We start from the raw sequence: 18747 nt of genomic DNA, 5'->3' as shown, positions 1-18747 counted from the left end.
TTAAAATGTAAAACCAGAAACATAGTAACTACACAGAAAAAATCAATGCCAGATCTTGAAATTTAAATACTTAATGCATGAAAATGGACTAGGAATCATTCTAGTTCATGCTGTAATTTCAGAGATGCAGTATGTGTAAGACACAAAACTGTCAAAAAATGATTCTAAGTGAACTTTCAGGATTTGTGTTCTCTTAATTGAGTCCCGGAAACTGTGAAAGATATGGCAACTGAAACACTTCAGATGCAAACTTAATGATTAAACTCAGAAATGCAGAGATCAAAGAGAAACTGCTGGGAAGATCTGAGAATTAAGTCAGTTACAGATGTAAATAGAAGTTTCTGAAACAAAAGGTCTGTTGACAGTGCAAGAATGAAATCTTTAATCACTCAAAAAGAAAAATATTGGAGGATCAAAGAACATGTCAATAGACAGTAAAATAAAACCTCAACTGAATGAGTTAGCTAATTAATTTCAGCTTTAAGTAAGGGATAAGTTTTAACAGGGACCAATCCTTTCTTTTGTGGCTAAACCAAGTACAGAGTAATAAAGTGAGAATTTGGAATTTTATCACCGTCAGTTACTTAAAGGATAAGATCAGGGCAGAAACTGTGTTCCGAGTGTTTACCAGTTAGCACAGATACACAAAATTCACACATGGGAAAACTTATCTAAATGTTTCATAGGAGAGTTGTCAGGGGTATCATGTTATCTGGGGTTTCATATGCCAGAGGTTGCTTCACAACACTTTTACAAGAGTTTATCTTGTTTTTGGAATGCTGCTTGGGAGGATATGATTCTGCACACTATAATCTGAATTATCCATACTCCAGAAGTAGTTTTACTGGTTGTTGTCATGACTGTGCTCAAAGTACTTTTACCATGCTAAAACCATCTCTATAGAAGGATGTGACAAACATAGTAGGAGGCAAATTGTGACCAATCCTCATTCCAGTCTTTGGAAGGAGAAATAAATCTGTAGGTGGTATAGTGTAGGCTTTTTGTTGTACCAGTACAATTGATGCTGGCACCAACATGCTTGCATTTAAAATATATGAGGCTTTGCTCTGAGGAAGTTCTATCTTTCCCAAAATTGCTACTTGTGACACAGGTCACCCAAGGCCATGCCACAATTTCACCCACCCTTCAAAACTTAGACAGGTTAGTGAGGTAAATTAAGCTTAGCATGACACTGCTCTCCAGACCTCTGGCAACAGACAAGAAATAAATTAAATTAAAGACAATTAAGCAATGTATTTTGTGGTATTGACATTTTGGTGGTATGTAGGGGAGATGACTGATATAGTTTCAAATTGTTGAAATTTGACTGGCATTCCACTGGGTTATGAACTGGCAACCAGGACATGATGACTGACTAGCTGTAACTGCCCTGCTGCAGTTAGACCCTGTCAGCTACTCACCAACCAGCCAAATGACAAAATCAAATTAAAAGGCACACTCAGAGCCACTACTGTGCAAGCCCCTGGAGACCCTGAATAAGCAGATGGATCTTATACTGAGTGCCAGATGTGAACTGGCAAGAAAACAATTCCAGAGGCATCATTCCCCTTCACTGGAAATTCCCTGTGTATAGATGTTCAGATCTTGGGGCAAAACAGAATGCCTCAAAATGAGTAGGAGGAAAAATCTGTTTTATAAAAATTCAAGTTCAGAGCCAATGCAGAGAAGAAAGTAAAGGTTTTGCCTTTTAAAAGAGATGATATGTAAAGTATCAGATAATAGTTCTATTAAGGCATTAAATGAAAATATTTCTATTTGTTGGTTTTGGGGTTTTTTTACCACTTAGAGCTGAAAAAAGAGAAGAGTGAGTGAATGAAATTCCTGGAGGGACTCAGATCTAAAGTTGCAGGGTCTGTGTCAGCAAGTTGCAAGAGTAAAGCAATGCATTGACAAAGACTAGCATTTTTCTATCAGAATGGAAGAAATAACATCTGTCTACAACATGTACCAGGATTAATGCTGGTATGGAACAGTCCAACTGACCAACTGCAAAGTCTTAAATCTAACGTTTTGGATGCTCAGAGTGGAATTGCAGTGATGGAACCACTAGTTATTTGGATTGACTGTTGGTTTTGGCAGGGGTGAAACCAAATCATCATGTAAATTATTTTAATTACAAAACTAAGGAAGTTAATGTAGTCCAAAGTTTGGGTTAGTCTATTTTTGAGAGTAAATTCGAAACTGTTTTATTAACGGATGTGCTCATATATTTTTAAATCAAAGTCCCACATGCTCAGTAAATGCTTTGAGGGCTTTGTTAAAAATATATCCCAAAGGGATGAACCACTGGCTCAGCTGAAGTCAGTGGAAGCTTCTCAATTATTTTCATGAGGTTATAACATTACTCTCATTGTTTAAAAGGCATTTTCATAAAGTACATGTTAATTGTAAAATACTGTACATCTGGGGGCATCTTCTAAAAGCTGTAATTGTTTCTGCACTCAGGTGGTAAAAGAGCAAAAATTTAAAATATAGATATAAATCAATTTGTAATTTAAATATTTGTTTTATGCACATTAACCATTAAATGTTTTAATATAGACAACACTTAAAGGAAAACCACTGTGATTATTGCTAATTCACAACGTATCCATTGCTTGTGGACATAATCTATAAATATTAAGCTGTGACAGCTTGCTAGAACTTCTTCATAAGAACCTACTGATAGAGTTTTTCTAAAGAGACTTATAAAAGCAGCAAACTGGAGACAGCAGTTGCCACCTGCAGCAGTTGTTTCTCCAATTTTCCCAATAAGATTTGTTGAAACTCTCTGTATCGCAACGTCTTTATTGGTAATGGATCCCTCCTTAATTTGCACTGATGCATTTGGAATGTCAGCTTCCAAAACAAGGCACATGGGAGGCATTTAAAGTAGATTTTATGAAAGGGAAATGAACAAAGAGCATGTCAGGTTCCATTTTGATTTGCATGACAAATCCAGCATGCAGTGTTCTGGTGGGTCGGGCTGGGCTTGCCTGCCACTCACGGCGTTTGTCACTTTGGTATGAGCACTTTTGACAGTCCGTTATGTTAATTGTTCTAAGGACTGTTTTGCTGGGGGAAGAAAAGGAAAGGCATTTTTATTTTTGTACTTGTTCCATCTACAGGAAAGTAGGGATATCTCAGGGAACAAAAAATGTTTTCAATTGGGTTTTGATCTATTTTTTTTTTTATAAATAATCCTGTGAGGTCATCAACGAAGTTCAGTATTTTAAATCTTATTGTTACTCACTCTGTGGTTTTGAGTGGGAAGTACCAGGCCCCTAAACTAGAAACTTGGGGAGTCTATTGTTTTGGTGCACACCATTCTTTGATCCTTTGAGTCCCACAGTGATGGGTCCTGCAGTGCAGAGTGGTTTGTGCTGTGCCTATATGCTTCTATGGGATGATATTGTGGTGCTTTGACAAGTGCTAGCAAGAAATTTAATGCCCTCTGAGGCCTTGCTGGACACCCATTGTTATCAGTGTGTGGGGAACTCTCAGACCTGTTGGTAGATCTGTGCATGGGACTGAATTCTCCTGGAGGCACGTTCAAGGTGGAGGTTGCTGTGGCCCTTGAGGGTGCACAGACTTCTCCATCATCTACATTAAAACAGTTATGGATGGTTTGGTGAGTTTCAAAGTTCCTGACCTACTTCAGGTGGCAGAACACTGGAGGTTGATCACAGAACAGTATTTTCAGACTGGCAGAACAATCAAACAAAGTTTCAGAAGACTCTGTTGCTTATGTTGGTGTCTCTCACCAAAATCAGTTACTGCTGATTTTCATCCAAAGAAGAGCTGAATGGTTGAAGAGAGAGGAGAGCAAGAAGACAGAAATAGAATTTTCCAGAGGTTTTCAGGTAATAGCTGGCATTTACCTTTTCAATTCCTAACTTCTACACTGCATGTAGTGTTGTCATTTTCGTATTGGGATCTACATGCACCATGACAGATTAGCTCTAAGTACAGAATGCTTTTTAGTATAAAATCATGCACTCAGATGCAAAAATACTCTAATGAAGTGAAATAATCCAGTAGTAATTCCAATCACACTCTTGCTCAGCAATTCAGTGTGCTAATGTTACTTTTGATGCCCAGTGCCATTCTCCTCAAGGGTTATTTTAGTAAAATTTGTGGACTTGCACAAGAATCAGCTTGAGCTGGTGCATCTCAAAATATGAAACCTAATATAATTAACAAGTTACTGGTGATTATGAATAACACTCTTCCACCACCAGTGAGGACTGCTGTGCTCCTTTACTGAAAGCTGAACCCAGTGGAAGGTGAACTCACTCAACTTTAGATCCCAAGGGACTGCAGGCTTTGGCTCACCAGTGGGGATGGCTGTGCTGGGGCGGCCGTGCTGATCCCCCTCAGCCTGTGGAGGACATTCAGTGTTGGACAAGGGAGTCTCCAAGGAGGACAGTCTCCATCAGGAATTTTTCTTGTCCTTGTGGGACGGGTAAGGGGTCCCTTGGCACGAGGCAGCTGCAATCCAGAGCTGCCCGGGCCACCAACTTCTGAATGCAGCACCAGTCTGTACTTCTTGGTCTTGTGACTGGATGGTGTCTCTCCATTTCCTGGCAGCTTTTCTGTTTGGGTACTTCTTGGAAAATCATGTCAGTATTTCCTGTCAGAATGAAAAGTTGCTAAACATGTCCCACTAAGAATTAGTTTAGTTTTTTCCTAATTGGTCCCAAAATTGAAAAAAACCCACCACAAATCCAAGTCACAGCAGGTGAAAAAAATTACTGCTGTTCTTGATAGTTCTTATAAAGTGTTTAGCCTTACCTGTGTTTTTAACAAAAGTCGATTGCTCAGGTACTCGCTCTGTACTTGGCAACACCTGTTAAAACCTTTGACTCTAAAGGAAAAAATCACTCATTTCCTTTTCTGCTGTTACGTACTAATTCTGTGCCAGAAGACCTCTTGCCCTTAGTCTGCTGCCTCTTCCCCTTGTACTTGTTTTTTCAAGACAAACATCTGCCTTTTGCCCCAGGAGGGAGCGATGGCTGTGACAGGGTAGGTTTGGATGTGGGGTTGGTTCTGTGGCTGACCAGCTCAGTGACAGCAGTGACAACTCAAAGCATAAGCAGCAGATACTGCTGTGGATAATATGCATTTAAGCAGTTTTCTCAATAAATTATCTCCCATCTCAATTTATATTTTCTGGAACATCCCTAATTTAAGAAACAAAAATTTACTGTTGCCTGGTTTTATTGTTAATTTTCTCAGAATCACAGACCCATGGAATGTTCTGGGTTGGAAGGGGCCTTAAAGATCATGTAGTTCTTACCATCAGCCATGGGCAGGGACACCATCCACTACACCAGGTTACTGCAAGCCCTGTCTAACCTGACCTTGAACACTTCCAGGAATGGGGAATCCACATATTCTCTGGGCAACCTGTGCCAGTATCTCACCACCCTCACAGCAGATGATTTTTTATTAAAAATCTGGAAGGTGGAAGGAACAAAGGTGCCAAGTGAGACAGAGAGCCATTTGTCCTGGAGGACTCCCACCAAGAATCAAAGTGCTGGAGCAGTTCCAGGCTGATGTCCCGTTACTGAGCCTGCCCAATGCCATCGTGTTTAGCTGCAAGGCTGGTGCCAAGAGGATGATGCCACACTCTTTCCGGTGACGTCCAGCGACAGGACAAGGAGCAACGGCCATAAACTAAACCACAAGAAGTTCCAGCTCAACACGAGGAAGAATTTATTTTCGCGGAGTGTGGCAGAGCACTGAACTGACTCCCAGGGAGATCCTGGAGTCTCCCTCTCTGGAGACACTCCAAACCCACCTGCGTGTCCCCTGCTGCAGGTGACGCTCCCCGGCCAGGGAGGTCGGACTGGGCGATCTCCAGCGGTCCGTCCAACCCGACCGAGCCTGTGGAGGCTCTGCGGCGCTGGTCCCGCCAGCCGGGCAGGGGGCGGCAGAGGGCGCAGCGGCCGCGGAAGCGGCGCGGGCAGCGGGCGGAAGCCGAGCCGTGCCGAGCTGTGCCGGGTCGGGCCGTGCCGGACACGCCGGAGCACCGCGGCCATGGCAGAGCGCATCGAGCAGCGGCTGGAGGATCGCATCCCCGAGCTCGAGCAGCTGGAGCGGGTCGGGCTTTTCACACGCAAAGAGATCCGGTGAGCGGGGCCGGGGCCCGGGCGGGCGGGTGAGCGCACGTGGTGCGGCCGGGAGCTCCGGGCGCTGATCTCCCGTTCCCGCAGGGCTGTCCTGAGGAAAGCCTCGGCTCTGGAGTACAAAATCCAGCGGAGAGCGCTGCGGAAGGAGGATTTCATTAATTACATCCAGGTAGGTTTCAGCGAGCGGCAGAGCGGGGCGGCTCTCGGTGCAGACCCAACTCAGTTAGTTAGATCTCGGTGCAAATCTCAGTTAGAGCCGGGTAGCTTTGTAGTGATCCACGCTGGAAACAGGTCTGAAAACGGAGACCCCCACCTCACCAGGTCCCTGGTGTTCATCTCTGAGTGGCTCTTGGCGCCGGAATAGGAAGCGTAGCCAGCAGTTGGTGCCCGAGTTTGGGGTCAGGCTTCTCCAGTGTTGTGACCTTTCCTGTAGGTTCTTGTCTCTCCAGGGATGTAGAGCCCCCGTCCCTGATGTGCTGTGCAAAGGGGGAGTGTGTTCCCGATGTGTGTAGTTAACGGGAATTAGTAAGTTCAGTAAGAGGAAACGGTTCCTGAAAGGGTGGCCGGGCTCTGAACAGGCTTCACAGGGAATGGTCCTGGCCTGGAGCCTGACAGAGCTCAAGAGTGTTTGGACAACGCTTTAAGGCACAAGGTGGGATTGTTGGGCTGCCCCATTCAGGGCCAGAAGTCTTAGAAATGTAGTGACTCAGCCAAAAACTACTGCGTATGTTTTCCTGACAGTAATGTTTATTGTCCACCTGATCATCTATAACAAACTTGATGTAGTTTTTTCGGGTTTTTTTTTGCCTTGCTGTTATGAGTTTCCACATTTGCTGTGAAATGTTTTTTTCTTCCTATTCTAGTATGAAGTTAATCTGCTGGAACTGATCAAGAAAAGAAGAGCAGTAAGTTTGTCAGCTGTTAAGAGTGCAAAATCCTTTATGCCAAATCTTCTATTGCAATAAAATTAGTATTTTTTCCCTTCTAGCGCATTGGCTATTCGTTTAAGAAGGATGAAATTGAGCACTCTATTCTGCACAGAGTCCACAGCCTGTTCAACCGAGCTACAGGGAAATGGAAAGTAAGTTTATTTGTACTGAGATTCGGAATTCTTTTTTTTCTGTATGCCAGGTCATTGTACCAAGGATGTGTTGTTTGCTGGTCAGTGTACAAGTGATTTTGTACATTATGAAGTTGATTCTCTTCTTTTGATTTCCAACAGGATGATGTCCAGCTCTGGCTTTCCCATGTTGCATTTTGCAAGCAGTGGGTGAGTTTTCAAATCCTGATCTTACCCAGGTTGGGACTGGTGCTTATTCACGTATCTGAAACTTGATTTAAAGTTAGGGGTACAAACTTTACTGTTACATGCTCTAATACTGAAATAATTTTATAGTATTGTTGGAGCTGCTTGGGATTTTCACTGATGTATGTAAGTGTACAGTTTGACTGAGAGTGAATTAGTATGAAATTTGATGCAAGGGCAAAGGTGAGGCTGACTACATTAAATCTGGAATACCAGTTGGTTTATGAGAACCATAATATTGGTTATACCTTCTCTGGAGGGAGTGATTCACTTGTCTGTGAATTGTGATTTTGTTCCAAATATTTATTGTAGTGACTGCTGAAAAGCCTAATTCTGTCAGTTTAGTACGTGATAAGCTTAGCTGTGCAACACTTCACATTATTACCAGCATTCAAGTGTTGTCATTTCTGTACTGAAGAAGGTGACTTTGCATAGTGATGAAGGAAATACAGTTTCTGTCTCAGAACAGGGCAGTGAAATCATGGGTTTGGGACTTGGCAGCATTTGTGTTGGCTGTGTGGTTCAGAAATTTGAGTAAGCCATGCTGCTTTAATGTGGTGACTGGTCACTAGTGAGTGAATAAGAAAAACTTTCTACTGTAGATAAAGTAGCAGAGAAGCATCTATTTCTGAGCAATTGTACTACAGCTTGTAACCTTTCCTACTGAAACTCTGGTGCTGGGGGTTCAGTTCAGTGCCAGAGGGGGTGAAACAAAACTACTTCTTTTACAGAACGCAAAACATCAACTCAGTAAGGTGTTTTCTACCATGTTGGCCATTCATTCCAATAAACCAGGTAAATAGCACAATGGTGAGTGCTGCATAAATGCCTCAGCACAGATTGTCTGGATGTTGGTTTAAGTTCTTGTAGATCTCAGTTCAAGCTGTTGGGCTGAAGTTCCTACTGTCTGTTCTTTGCCTTGCTGCTGCTTCAGAGAAGGGCTCTGACAGGGGTTGTGCTGAGCAGTCATAAAGGGATGTGAAGTAGGTCAGAATGCCCAATTCTCATGTGGACTGGGGACTCAGTAGATGGAGAAGCAAGAGATGTCAGTTGCTCATGACAGACTTGGCTTTTGAAGGCATCATTAGATCTGTAGCTAAACCAGATTAAACTTCCTGGAACTGCCTGTCTGCTTTACAGTTTTACGTGGGAGATAATCAGTCTTATCCTGGGGCTGAGCTCATGTTGAGAGGTTAAATAAATTTATTTGTGTCACCTGTTGCAGCACTGTGGATTATGGCAGCAAAGTGGGAAATGGAGACACGACTGTCATCAGAAAGTGCCAGGCACTTGTTCCTTCGTGCTTTGCGCTTCCATCCAGAGTGCCCCAAACTTTATCAAGAAGTGAGTTCCTGTTTTTCTTCTATGACCACTTGTTCAAGCAGAACAAATCAATTCAGCATGTTTCCCAGATCTGTCTGGGACAGCTGCAGAAACTTGTATTTCCATCAGCAGGAAAATGTAAAAAATTAAAAAAAAAATCCCAAACTTCCTTTCTAAGGTACTGTTAAGCTCTGCTAGGACATCGTTGTCAGGCTCAGTCTGGCATCCCCAGTCTTTGTTAAGGAACTTGGTTTTCTTTGGGGGCAAGTTAAAGTTTAAAGAATGACTAAATGATCATTGCTACCTGTTGGAAATTTCTGGGCAAATACACAGGGCAGATAGTGGTAGGTGCACAAACCTTCAAAAACTGAGGCTGTAGGACATGTGTGGGATGTGTCAAAGGCTAATTTGTATCTCCTCAGAGCTTGTTTTATCCTGTTTGTGGATTTAGATTTTTATAATTTATTCCCAGACTAATTTCATTTTGTTGTCACTCTTGCAGTATTTCAGAATGGAGCTTATGCATGCTGAAAAACAGAGGAAGGAGAAGAAGGAATTTGAACAAGCAAAGATGGACCTGGTAAGTCAGCTAAACTTACACAAGCAGACAATATCTTTTAAGTATTACATGTTGAAATTCAGTTTTGGATTAATGTTTTATTTGACAATGGCTTAGAGCAAGTTTTTGTTCATGTCCTGCACCTGTGTGGAGCTTCTCAAGTATTTGCTGATGCTCAGTTCTAATACTTCATACTTTTTTTTTCCCTTTGCATTTGTAGAATCTTTTATTACATTCCCCAGTGAGAAAATTAATGATAATTTCTGGAAAGTAATAATCAGACTTCCTACCTGATTTCGTTGTAGTTGATTTGTGTAAGTTACATAAAAATAGCCTTGCAGGAAGAAAAACATTTATATATTTTGATTTTTCTTTCCCTGTTTGCAAAAATGTTAGCTGAGAAAGGACAATAATTTCTTCAATGATATGCTTGATATTTCAGGGGGAATTCAATTACTCTGAAGAAATTCTCAATGGGGAGATGGCTCGCATAGTCTACAGGGATGCTTCTCAGAAAATTAAAGGTGAATGAGCATTTCTTGTACTTATTCATTAAGAAAATTGTAACCTTTAACCCAATTCTGCAGTAGGCAATGCTGATAGGCTTGGCAGAGTGCACACTCTGAGATCCTTTTTTCAGATACACCATTTTTTCAGCAGAACTTATTAAATGCCAGGGTATAAATTAATGGTAGTTCTCATTGCATGTCTTTCCTGCAGGCTGACATCTCTTACAGCACAACAGCTTTCAGGCTGAAGAGGCCTAGTGCTGGGTTACAGCCCCAAAACTTGATTGTTTGAAGAAAGAACACTGAAGGAGGGTTCAGAGTTACACACTTTTTTACTTTGCTGAACATTAGATCACAACTAATCAGCTACCACGAGTGGCAAAAAAGTTAGAATTCAGACTAGTAATAAACCAGGCTAAATTATTTTGAATTAAGCAGGCTTGGTAAAAATAAGCCATTTTATTGAGAGAATTGGGTAAAATAGCTGCAAACTAGTAGCAAATATCTTTGACTGCTCATGATAGATGGGGATATTTTGGATGACTGGGAAAAATACAATAATGAACATTGAAAATTAGTGGGGAAAAAGGACATTAGAGGAAATTTCAGAAAGAGTTGGTTTAATTTAATTTTCTGGAGAAATCATGAAAAAAATAGGTACACAAATGATTTGTAAGCACCTAAAAATAGAAAGGTGAGTAATGGCTGGTGGGCGTTCACAATGATCTGATTATGTCCAGTCATGTCACTTGGCATTTTCAAAGGTAACTTGTGGAGACACAAGATGGACACAATTCATGGACATCTGTTTTGTACAGCTTTGGAGAGATCTGTCCCGAGTATTTTGTGTTTTCTTGGCAGAGTCAAGTGAGGGAATAGAGGAGGTGCTGATTAAATTTGCATGTGGAACCAAGCTACAGAAATGCAAAGTGCAATTGATGTAATATCTGGAGGAATTCTTCAGCAAATACTCCACTTGATAGTTTATCTTCTCTTGAAATGTAGGTGTTGAGTTCCAGCTGGCTGTGCTCTCTATTGCAAAGCTCTTTGATTTTACTCAAGATTTGCAAAAAGAAATCCTTGAAAGGTGAGTTATGGCTTTGTATTGTATTTTTATTCTATTTTGGTTTGGTATTTAAGAAGCATGTTCTCATAAGTTATAACTCTAACTTATAGTGCATTGACTGGACTTTCAGAACTAGTCTGTTCCTCTAGGGAAATAGTGTTAAGGCTTATATGAAGTCCTTTAAGAAAACCAAAAGCATGATCTTTAGAAGAGGATACTTGTATCTAATTTCAGGAAGGGTTTTAAAAAACTGCTGGGAACATTTAGGTAAAATACAGTTGTCACTGAATAATTAGTGCACTCAGTTTCTGTAAATTCATTGCAGGAACTGTGGATTTTCCTATGTACTTTGGTGGGGTTTTTGCATCTTTTGTTTCTCAAGTTGTTCCTCTCAAAAGAAAGATCTTTCTTGACAGCTCCTTGTCTGTTTCCTGTTACTTCTGAAGAATATCTGTATTAAATAATATTTTAAAAAGCTAATATTTTGTCTTTCTCTTGTGGAAATTTTTTTTCCTGGCATTTGGTTACTTAGCAATTAACTACATTTCTATAGCAATATAACAACCCTCTTAAACATACCTGCAGGTAAGGACTGGTGGCTGTGGGCTGTTACAAGCATGTTGTGTTCAGTCTGCAGGCCAGATATGCTGATGATCCCCTGACATGGGACTACATGGCCCGCCGGGAACTGGAGCTGGGGTCCCTGCAGCCCACAGAGCACACCACAAAGCAGAAGAAGGCCTCAGAAATGGCCCAGAGAGAGGAACGGTGCTGTGCAGTCTTTGATGAAGCTGTGAGAGCAGTCCCAACAGGTGAAATGATCTGCCTGCATTTTAACATTTGTTTCTGGTACTTGAGCAGCCTGTAAAAGCCTTGAAGGTGATGGCAGGCTCTACCATGCCTAAGAGAAGGCAAGCAATTCTTAGATGCTACCTCTTGGGATCTATTTTATATATTATTTGGGTTATTTTCCAGTGTATTTATGCTCTTAACTGCTTAAATGAAAATGTGTCTGCTGCTGGTCAGCTGTGAGTAAGAAGTGGTTTTGAGTTGCCAGGGGAGTGAATACCCAGCTTCAGCCTCTGGTCTTGTTCTTACTTGTAAAGGAGCTTGTCAAGGGACTATTTGTGGAGTGGTCTCAAACTTGCTGCTGTACAGCCTTTAAAGCCATAGAACAGTTTGGGTTGGAAGGGATCTTTAAAAGTCTCAGCTGAACTAAGAGCTTGATGTTCTTTACCAGGAGTTACTGCCTGCAGCTTGGACTGGGGAGTAATTTTCAAGTGTAATGTTATAAATCTATGGCCTCTCTTGTAATACAAGGTTTTAAAATAAAGTTGGCATTTACACTTGTATCACATTTTGTATCTTTATATTTCTTAAAGACAAATATTTGTTGTTATTCTTGTGATTCTCTGAAGTGTGATATTATGCCTTTGCTTCCACAGAGGACATGTGGAAATGCTACATCACTTTTTGCTTAGAGAGGTACAACAGAAAAACCAATAGTGAAGAATTAAAGCAAAAGGTAAAATTTATTAGGAAATATTTTTAACAAATCATCCCTATTTTTATTGACTTTTGTAATAGCTTGGACAAGAAGCAAATGTATTTTGACATTTTATTGAAAATACTTACCTGTGGCCATCATTAAAAACAACTTAATCTCCATCTGGGGGGATCACTTTTACTGCTAGGCTTACAGGTGTCCTGTCTGGACATGATTAACCTGGACCTGATTAACTAGCCTTGTCAGTAAGTACAGTGACCTCTTTGGATAAAAGCTAAGACTGCAGACTTGTTAATCATGGAATTGTGGAATGGTTTGGGTTGAAGGGGATCAAAAAAATTCACTGACAGGTCTTTCAAACCTCTGCTTGTTCAAAGAAGATGATGGATTAAAATTACTCTTGCAAATAAGTCTGGGCAAAGTTTGGTGCTGGCACATGGCTAATTTAATTATTACTCTGTGAATTAATTAATTATCCTCTGCAACTTGGTTCCCTAGTATTACACTAAAAGAACAATGCAACGTTGTTCTTCACTCCTTAAGGAAGAGAAGTAAATGGTCAGATTTCCACTTTGTCTTGGAATGTTTGCAGGTACCTAGAGCATTAGACACATAATGTGTAATTAGATATTCACTGACATGATACACAATCCATGTGGACTTCTTGGGATGTTAGAATCTAGTGTATATATATATATATATAGGAATAATGCTTGTTTTCTTTTTATTCTTCTCTGTTGGTTCTAGAGGCTGGAGAGGACACTGAGTGTGTTCAGCAAAGCCCATGAGTCCAATTTGATGTCAGAAGCTCTCTACAAGCAGTGGGTAAGAACTGACACAGAAGAAACAGATGCTGAGACTTTCCTGCACTATTTGTGTGCCTGCTTTTGCCATTTTGAGTAGACACAAAGATGAACTATTTTGGTTCAAAGCCCTGTTTTTTAACAAAGCTGTATCTGCTGGGTTTTAGCTTCAGCTCTTACTGGACTCCAACCACTCTGAGAGGGCTGTGGAGGTGGCAGAAGCTGCAACCAGGCACTTCAGCCAGTCTGTGGAAACGTGGCAGATGAGGCTGCAGGTGCTGATCCAGCTGAAGAGGGATGATGTGACCCAGAGTTTTGAAGAAGCCATGAAACATGTGAAATCTAAGGTCTGTGCTGGTTTAATGGACTTGCATGCATTAAGCTTGGGCCAGAAACCCCTGATGACTGGTTGTTTTGTGGTTTTTGTGTTTGGGTGTTTTTGTTTTGTTTTGTTTTGTTTTGTTTGTTTTTGTTTTGTTTTTTTTTGTGGGTTTTTTTGTTGGTTTGGTGTTTTTGTTGTTTTTGTTTTGTTTACAAGGCATTTAAAGTCCTTAACAATTTTTAAGGTCAGAAATAAGAACTTGACGTTTCACATGCAAATTGCATTCTGGAGTATTAGGGAATTGTCAGTTCACTTAAAATTCACATGTTTAAAATCTGAATGCTTACAGTTGACATTTTACATATTCTCCTAACAGCGAGCTGGTGTTTGTGTCTTAGTGGAAAAATGTGTTTCATTTTCTTCACTGTCTGATACACCTGTGTGGTATTTCAAGCCTTGAATTAGCTGTGTCCTCTCCTGCTCTGTTCCATTTCAAACCCTGAGCACAATGAGTGAGGGAGCAAGTTGGTTTCTTTCCTTTTTGTTCTTGGAGTCACCTCTGTGTACTGCAGTGCTCAGTGGTGCAGAACTTGGTTCTCATCCCTGGTAACACAGCTGTCCAGCTAAGGATGATTTATCCTGTAAGTGAGGAAGGAAATGAGAAGTCATTTCAGTGTGCAGTTCAAAGTTGTCTTTCCAAGAGCTGTGTCCAAAGAGTATTTTTTATGGCAGGTAATACAAAACCTGATGGCTGTGTTGCTGTCTGTTTCTGTAAATCAGAGTCACTGAGTTTCAGCCATTTGATGTGTTTGCTGACCTTGTAGGGCACTTTGCCATTGTGGACCCTCTGGGTGGAATGGAGTGAGAGCACAAACAGCAAGGAGGACACAGAAGCTCTCTACCAGGTACTTGACTAATCAAAATCTACTTTTTTGTCTGTGTCAATAAAATGGAACAATGTGTGTGGCTGGAACATGCAACAAATGCCTTATACTGCCTTCATGGATGTGTTGATATGAAAGAATTTCAAGCAAAACTATGTGCCTTTAAAAAAACAGTTGGACATGGACATAGACTTACAGGCACAAATGTCAATCCCATGTTCTAAGGCATGTGGATGTTTGTAAGCATAACCAATGATGGACTCCTACTTTGTGGTCCAGAATATTTGCTCTGTTTTCAGATACTTATCTGAGCATGGAAAAGAGAATTTTCCAATTTGTGTGAAAACATCAGTCTTTTTACAGAAAAGTCAAGATCAGAATGAGGATTTTATTCTCACTGTGGATTTCCTCAGTAGTGTAGCGCAGAACATTTTCTCTTTGCCTGGCATGTTGAGTTGTTTTTTCCTCCCATTTACCACATAAAACATGTATTTCAGGTGGGAGCTTGAATTCAGCTGTTCATAGAGTATTGTGAAACCCTCTGCGTGAAGGGATTTATGGAAATGCCAGTTCCAGCTATATGGAATACTGAAGGAGAAATGTGTTTTAGACTTAGGAGATCTCCTTTGTGTCAGATGCCTAATTAGGGAGAAGCACTAATTGAGCCATTTAGTTGTAGGTTATGTGATAGGTTTATTTTTTGTTTATTTTGATGGGTTTTTTCCTTTTAAACTTGCAGAGATCCTTACATGCCACAACGCCTGCTGAATCTGTGACTATGAAAGAAATGTATCTTGACTGGACTTACAGAAACAATGGTTATAAGAAAGTTAAAAGACTCTTCACCAGGTAAAAAAAATACCTTCAAAGTGGATTATTCTAGGGTATATGTTAAGAGTCCTTAAGTCTAAAGTCACTTATCTTATTTCAGCCTGTGTGAAAATCGTCCATTTTCACTTGACTTCTTCAGGAAGATGATCCAAATAGAAAAGGAGCAAGTAAGTTGTTGACTATCCAATTAATGCTTTGTGTTTGTAAAATACAGTTCTAACTTGGGATTTAAATGGGAAGCAGAGTAGTGGTGTTAGTCTGTGATCAGTTCATGTTTGTCTCTGCAGTTGATTCACAGGATGTGATACAAACCCAAGTTCCATGGTAACTAATCTTCAGCAGTGTGTAATTGCCATGACTCTCTCTCTTTGTCAGAATCTAATCATGCTGCAGATTCACTTCTGCACAAAATAAGTGGTCTTTTAATACCCTCCTTTTTTAGGAATCCTGCAAAATGCTTAATCTGAGAGAATACTATGAACGTGCCTTGAGGGAATTTGGTTCAACAAATACTGGTAAGGAGGATTCTGGTTTTTTTAATTTATTTATTCATCCCTTCAATCACTGCTGCCTCTTTTATTTCCATCTATTTTAAAAGGTACCTGTTTGTTCTGCCCTTGTGCTTGCTGTCATGCAGAGTGGAGCTTATTTCTTCTGTGCCATTAAGAGTAGGACACTGCAGGGACCCTCCACTGTCAGCCCAGGCTCATTGGCACTGGGATGGCTTCAGCACAATTAGGAGCAAATCACGTTCAGACACTGGCTGGCATAAGAGATGTGTATCACTTTTAATTTGGATTTATGAACAGTATGGAGCTACATATTTATAATCAAGATTTCTGCAATATTCATTTGAAGAAAGTACACAGCTCAGTTATTGTTGCATTATTTCTGCAGACATTACTGTTCCAGCTGGGAATAGAACCCAGGGTTTTTGCTCCTCAAGGTTTTTGTTTCACAAAGTGAACCCTACTGCATTATCAAAGATACTTAGAAAAAGAGTATCTAGTCAGGCTTTTCATGTTTGTTAAGTAATACCTAGTAAAAATCTAACCAGAACTTTCATTTTTCTTTTAAAGACCTCTGGCTGGATTATATCAAGGAGGAGCTGAGTCATCCCCAAGGCAAACCAGAAAACTGTGGGAGCATTCACTGGCGAGCAATGAAGATGTTGCAGGGAGACCTGGTGGAAGATTTTGTTTCTAAACACACTTTATTGCAAACTGGACATTTATGAAAAACTATACATAGTTATAACACGACTGTGCATTTTTTAACTTCTTTGTACAAAGGTAAATATGTACCTGGACTTTATTAAAGTTTACCTTTACATTTTATGTGACAAAAAAGAATCATCTTCTCTGTTGCAATAATTTCTAGTGTTGATTCTGCCAGGGGCAGGTTCAAGTGCACAGTCAGAGGAAGCAAACCTCTGAGGGTGTTTTCATCAAGACTTCTGAGAGCAAACTCTTGATCTGCTTAAACATTCAGATAGTTCTAGTGCATCAGTTTTTACACTTACAGCACCTAAATACAAAAAATCCAAACCAAACCCAGTGGAAACTACACCTGTGGGTCATCTTTTTATCTTATGAAGTTGAATCATGAAAAGTGAAACGCTTTTCATTAGGTAATGAGAAATCAGTAAAATTGCAGTATTTATTGCGTCCTAGCCTTGAAATATGTAATCTTCATGACAGAAAGAGAAACAGCCTCTGCAGCTATTTTGCATTGTGAGAGTGATGAAGGGTAGGGGGGAGTTGTAGAGATCTGTTGGCAATGTCCTTGAGGTGAGAGTGGAAAGCTCTGATCTACACTTCAACTTTCACCATGCCTAAAAAATGTGTAATGTTTTTTGAAAGAGTGCTGTCCTTGGTTGTTTACAGAGCCACAAACCTGAGAAATCAACATAAATGCTATCTTTGGACCAACAGAGAAATGTAGGGAAAGTAAAAGAACAGGAAGCAAGTGTTCCTTTGTGCAATTTCCCGGTGACTGAAGGGTGACATAATGACAATACAGGGAAATATTTCTTGATTTCGCACTCATGTAGAAATTGCAGCTCCTCTCAAGCAATGAATTCCAGTAACTTAACTAGCTGGGAATAAAGTTTGGAGCAGCAGTCTGATAAGATTCCTCCTGTGGAGGAATCAGATCTGAAGTACATCCTGCTTTTGTGTTTCCCAAGCTTTTAGCCAGGCCGTCTCCTATATCCCCACTAGTTCTCTGCCATCTCATTGTCTACATTGAGATTTCCTTACTGACAATCACTTATACCCTCCCTGCCCCTTATGCTGTTACTCCCTCTCCTGAACCACTTCTTGCTTCATCAGTTGCTCCACTAAAAGTTTTCAACTGCAAAGTTTGGAGTTGTTAAAGTCCACCAAAGCCGGTAACTCCATCATTTCAGAAGGTGGGCCCTTTTCCAGCAGCCGCTCTGGTTCCTCGCAGCGCTTTGCCTGCGAGCACACGTGCTCGACACCTGCACAGCTGTTCAGCCGAGGTGCTTCCCGTCTCTCCGTGTTCCGAGCATGCTGCCACCACGAGGCCGGAAGGAAATTACCTTTCGGCAAGGGGAAAACTCCACCCAGCCATGAGAGGTATTGATACTTTATTTACAACTTCATCAGTGACGAGGTACTTTCTCAGAGCTCTCATGCCTGTGTTTGTCTGGATTACGTGGTGGTGTTGGGTCACGGTTGCACTCGATGTCTCGGAGGTCTTTCCAGCCGAACTCTGTCTGTGATTGCGAAGCTCTGCGCGGTGGGCTCCGCAGCCGGGGCGCTCTGGGCGGTGGCGGCGTTGCAGGCACCGAGGCCGGAGCGGGAGCGGTCGCACCGTCCCGCCAGCCTCACCCCGCTGCCGCACCCTGTCCCTCGGGCACAGCCGCGGGCCCGCCCGGCTGACGCTGCCCAGGGGCGGCGAGGGGCCCGGGCGGTCGATGGTGCCCTCAGGCCGGGCTCGGATCCGAAGGTTCGGGGGTCCCGGGGATTGCGGGGCGGGCAGCGGAGGTGGCGGGGACGCCGTAAGGGCTCACCTGGAGTCCGCGCCCTGCCCTTGCCCACCGGCTTCGGCCCTTGCAGGCTCCAGCTTCCCGCACCCACCGCCGGCTCCTCCTTGTTCCACTGGAAGTGTGAGGAGAACTCGCCGTCGCTTTCGCTGCGCGCCCCTCAGAGCAGCTGAGGGTTTCTTCCCGCTCTCCACCCATCTTGGGCCAGCCCCTCAGGGCTGCCGGAGGGTCCCGCTCGGCGCGTGGGCTCCCACAGAGCGGTAGGTTCAGAGTTAGTACTTTTTCCATTCCTTGTGTCTTAATTCCCTCTGGTGCTTTCACACTGTGCCGCCATTCCCAAAGGGGCACGATTTCTGTCGGGGTTGTGAGTGAGGAGACGGGTTGTTCTGTGTTGGTGCTAATGCTAAGGGTAACCGATGGCAGCAGCAGAATTAGCTATAACTCTGCAGATTTGCCTTCTGAAGTGAAAGCCTGTTTGTTGTTAAACCTCTGA

General features: G+C 41.9%; 1 protein-coding gene across 1 annotated transcript; it reads left to right on the top strand.

The window, feature by feature from the left end:
* The first annotated feature begins 5848 nt into the window (after positions 1-5848).
* On the top strand, positions 5849-16592 carry UTP6 (UTP6 small subunit processome component). Its single transcript, XM_041409552.1, has 19 exons — positions 5849-6134; positions 6219-6303; positions 6998-7039; positions 7123-7215; positions 7357-7404; positions 8172-8235; positions 8666-8784; positions 9266-9343; positions 9765-9846; positions 10837-10918; positions 11528-11709; positions 12343-12422; positions 13152-13229; positions 13375-13554; positions 14354-14434; positions 15153-15262; positions 15345-15411; positions 15687-15759; positions 16324-16592. The coding sequence occupies exons 1-19, from the start codon at positions 6043-6045 to the stop codon at positions 16479-16481; spliced, it is 1794 nt and encodes a 597-aa protein (XP_041265486.1). The 5' UTR covers positions 5849-6042; the 3' UTR covers positions 16482-16592.
* Positions 16593-18747: the final 2155 nt, after the last annotated feature.

Source organism: Onychostruthus taczanowskii, unplaced genomic scaffold, assembly GCF_017590055.1.
Source record: "Onychostruthus taczanowskii isolate IOZ18803 unplaced genomic scaffold, ASM1759005v1 scaffold30, whole genome shotgun sequence".
NCBI lineage: Eukaryota > Metazoa > Chordata > Aves > Passeriformes > Passeridae > Onychostruthus > Onychostruthus taczanowskii.
Note: the sequence above shows the minus strand (reverse complement) of the source record. Positions and strands in the feature narration are given on the sequence as shown.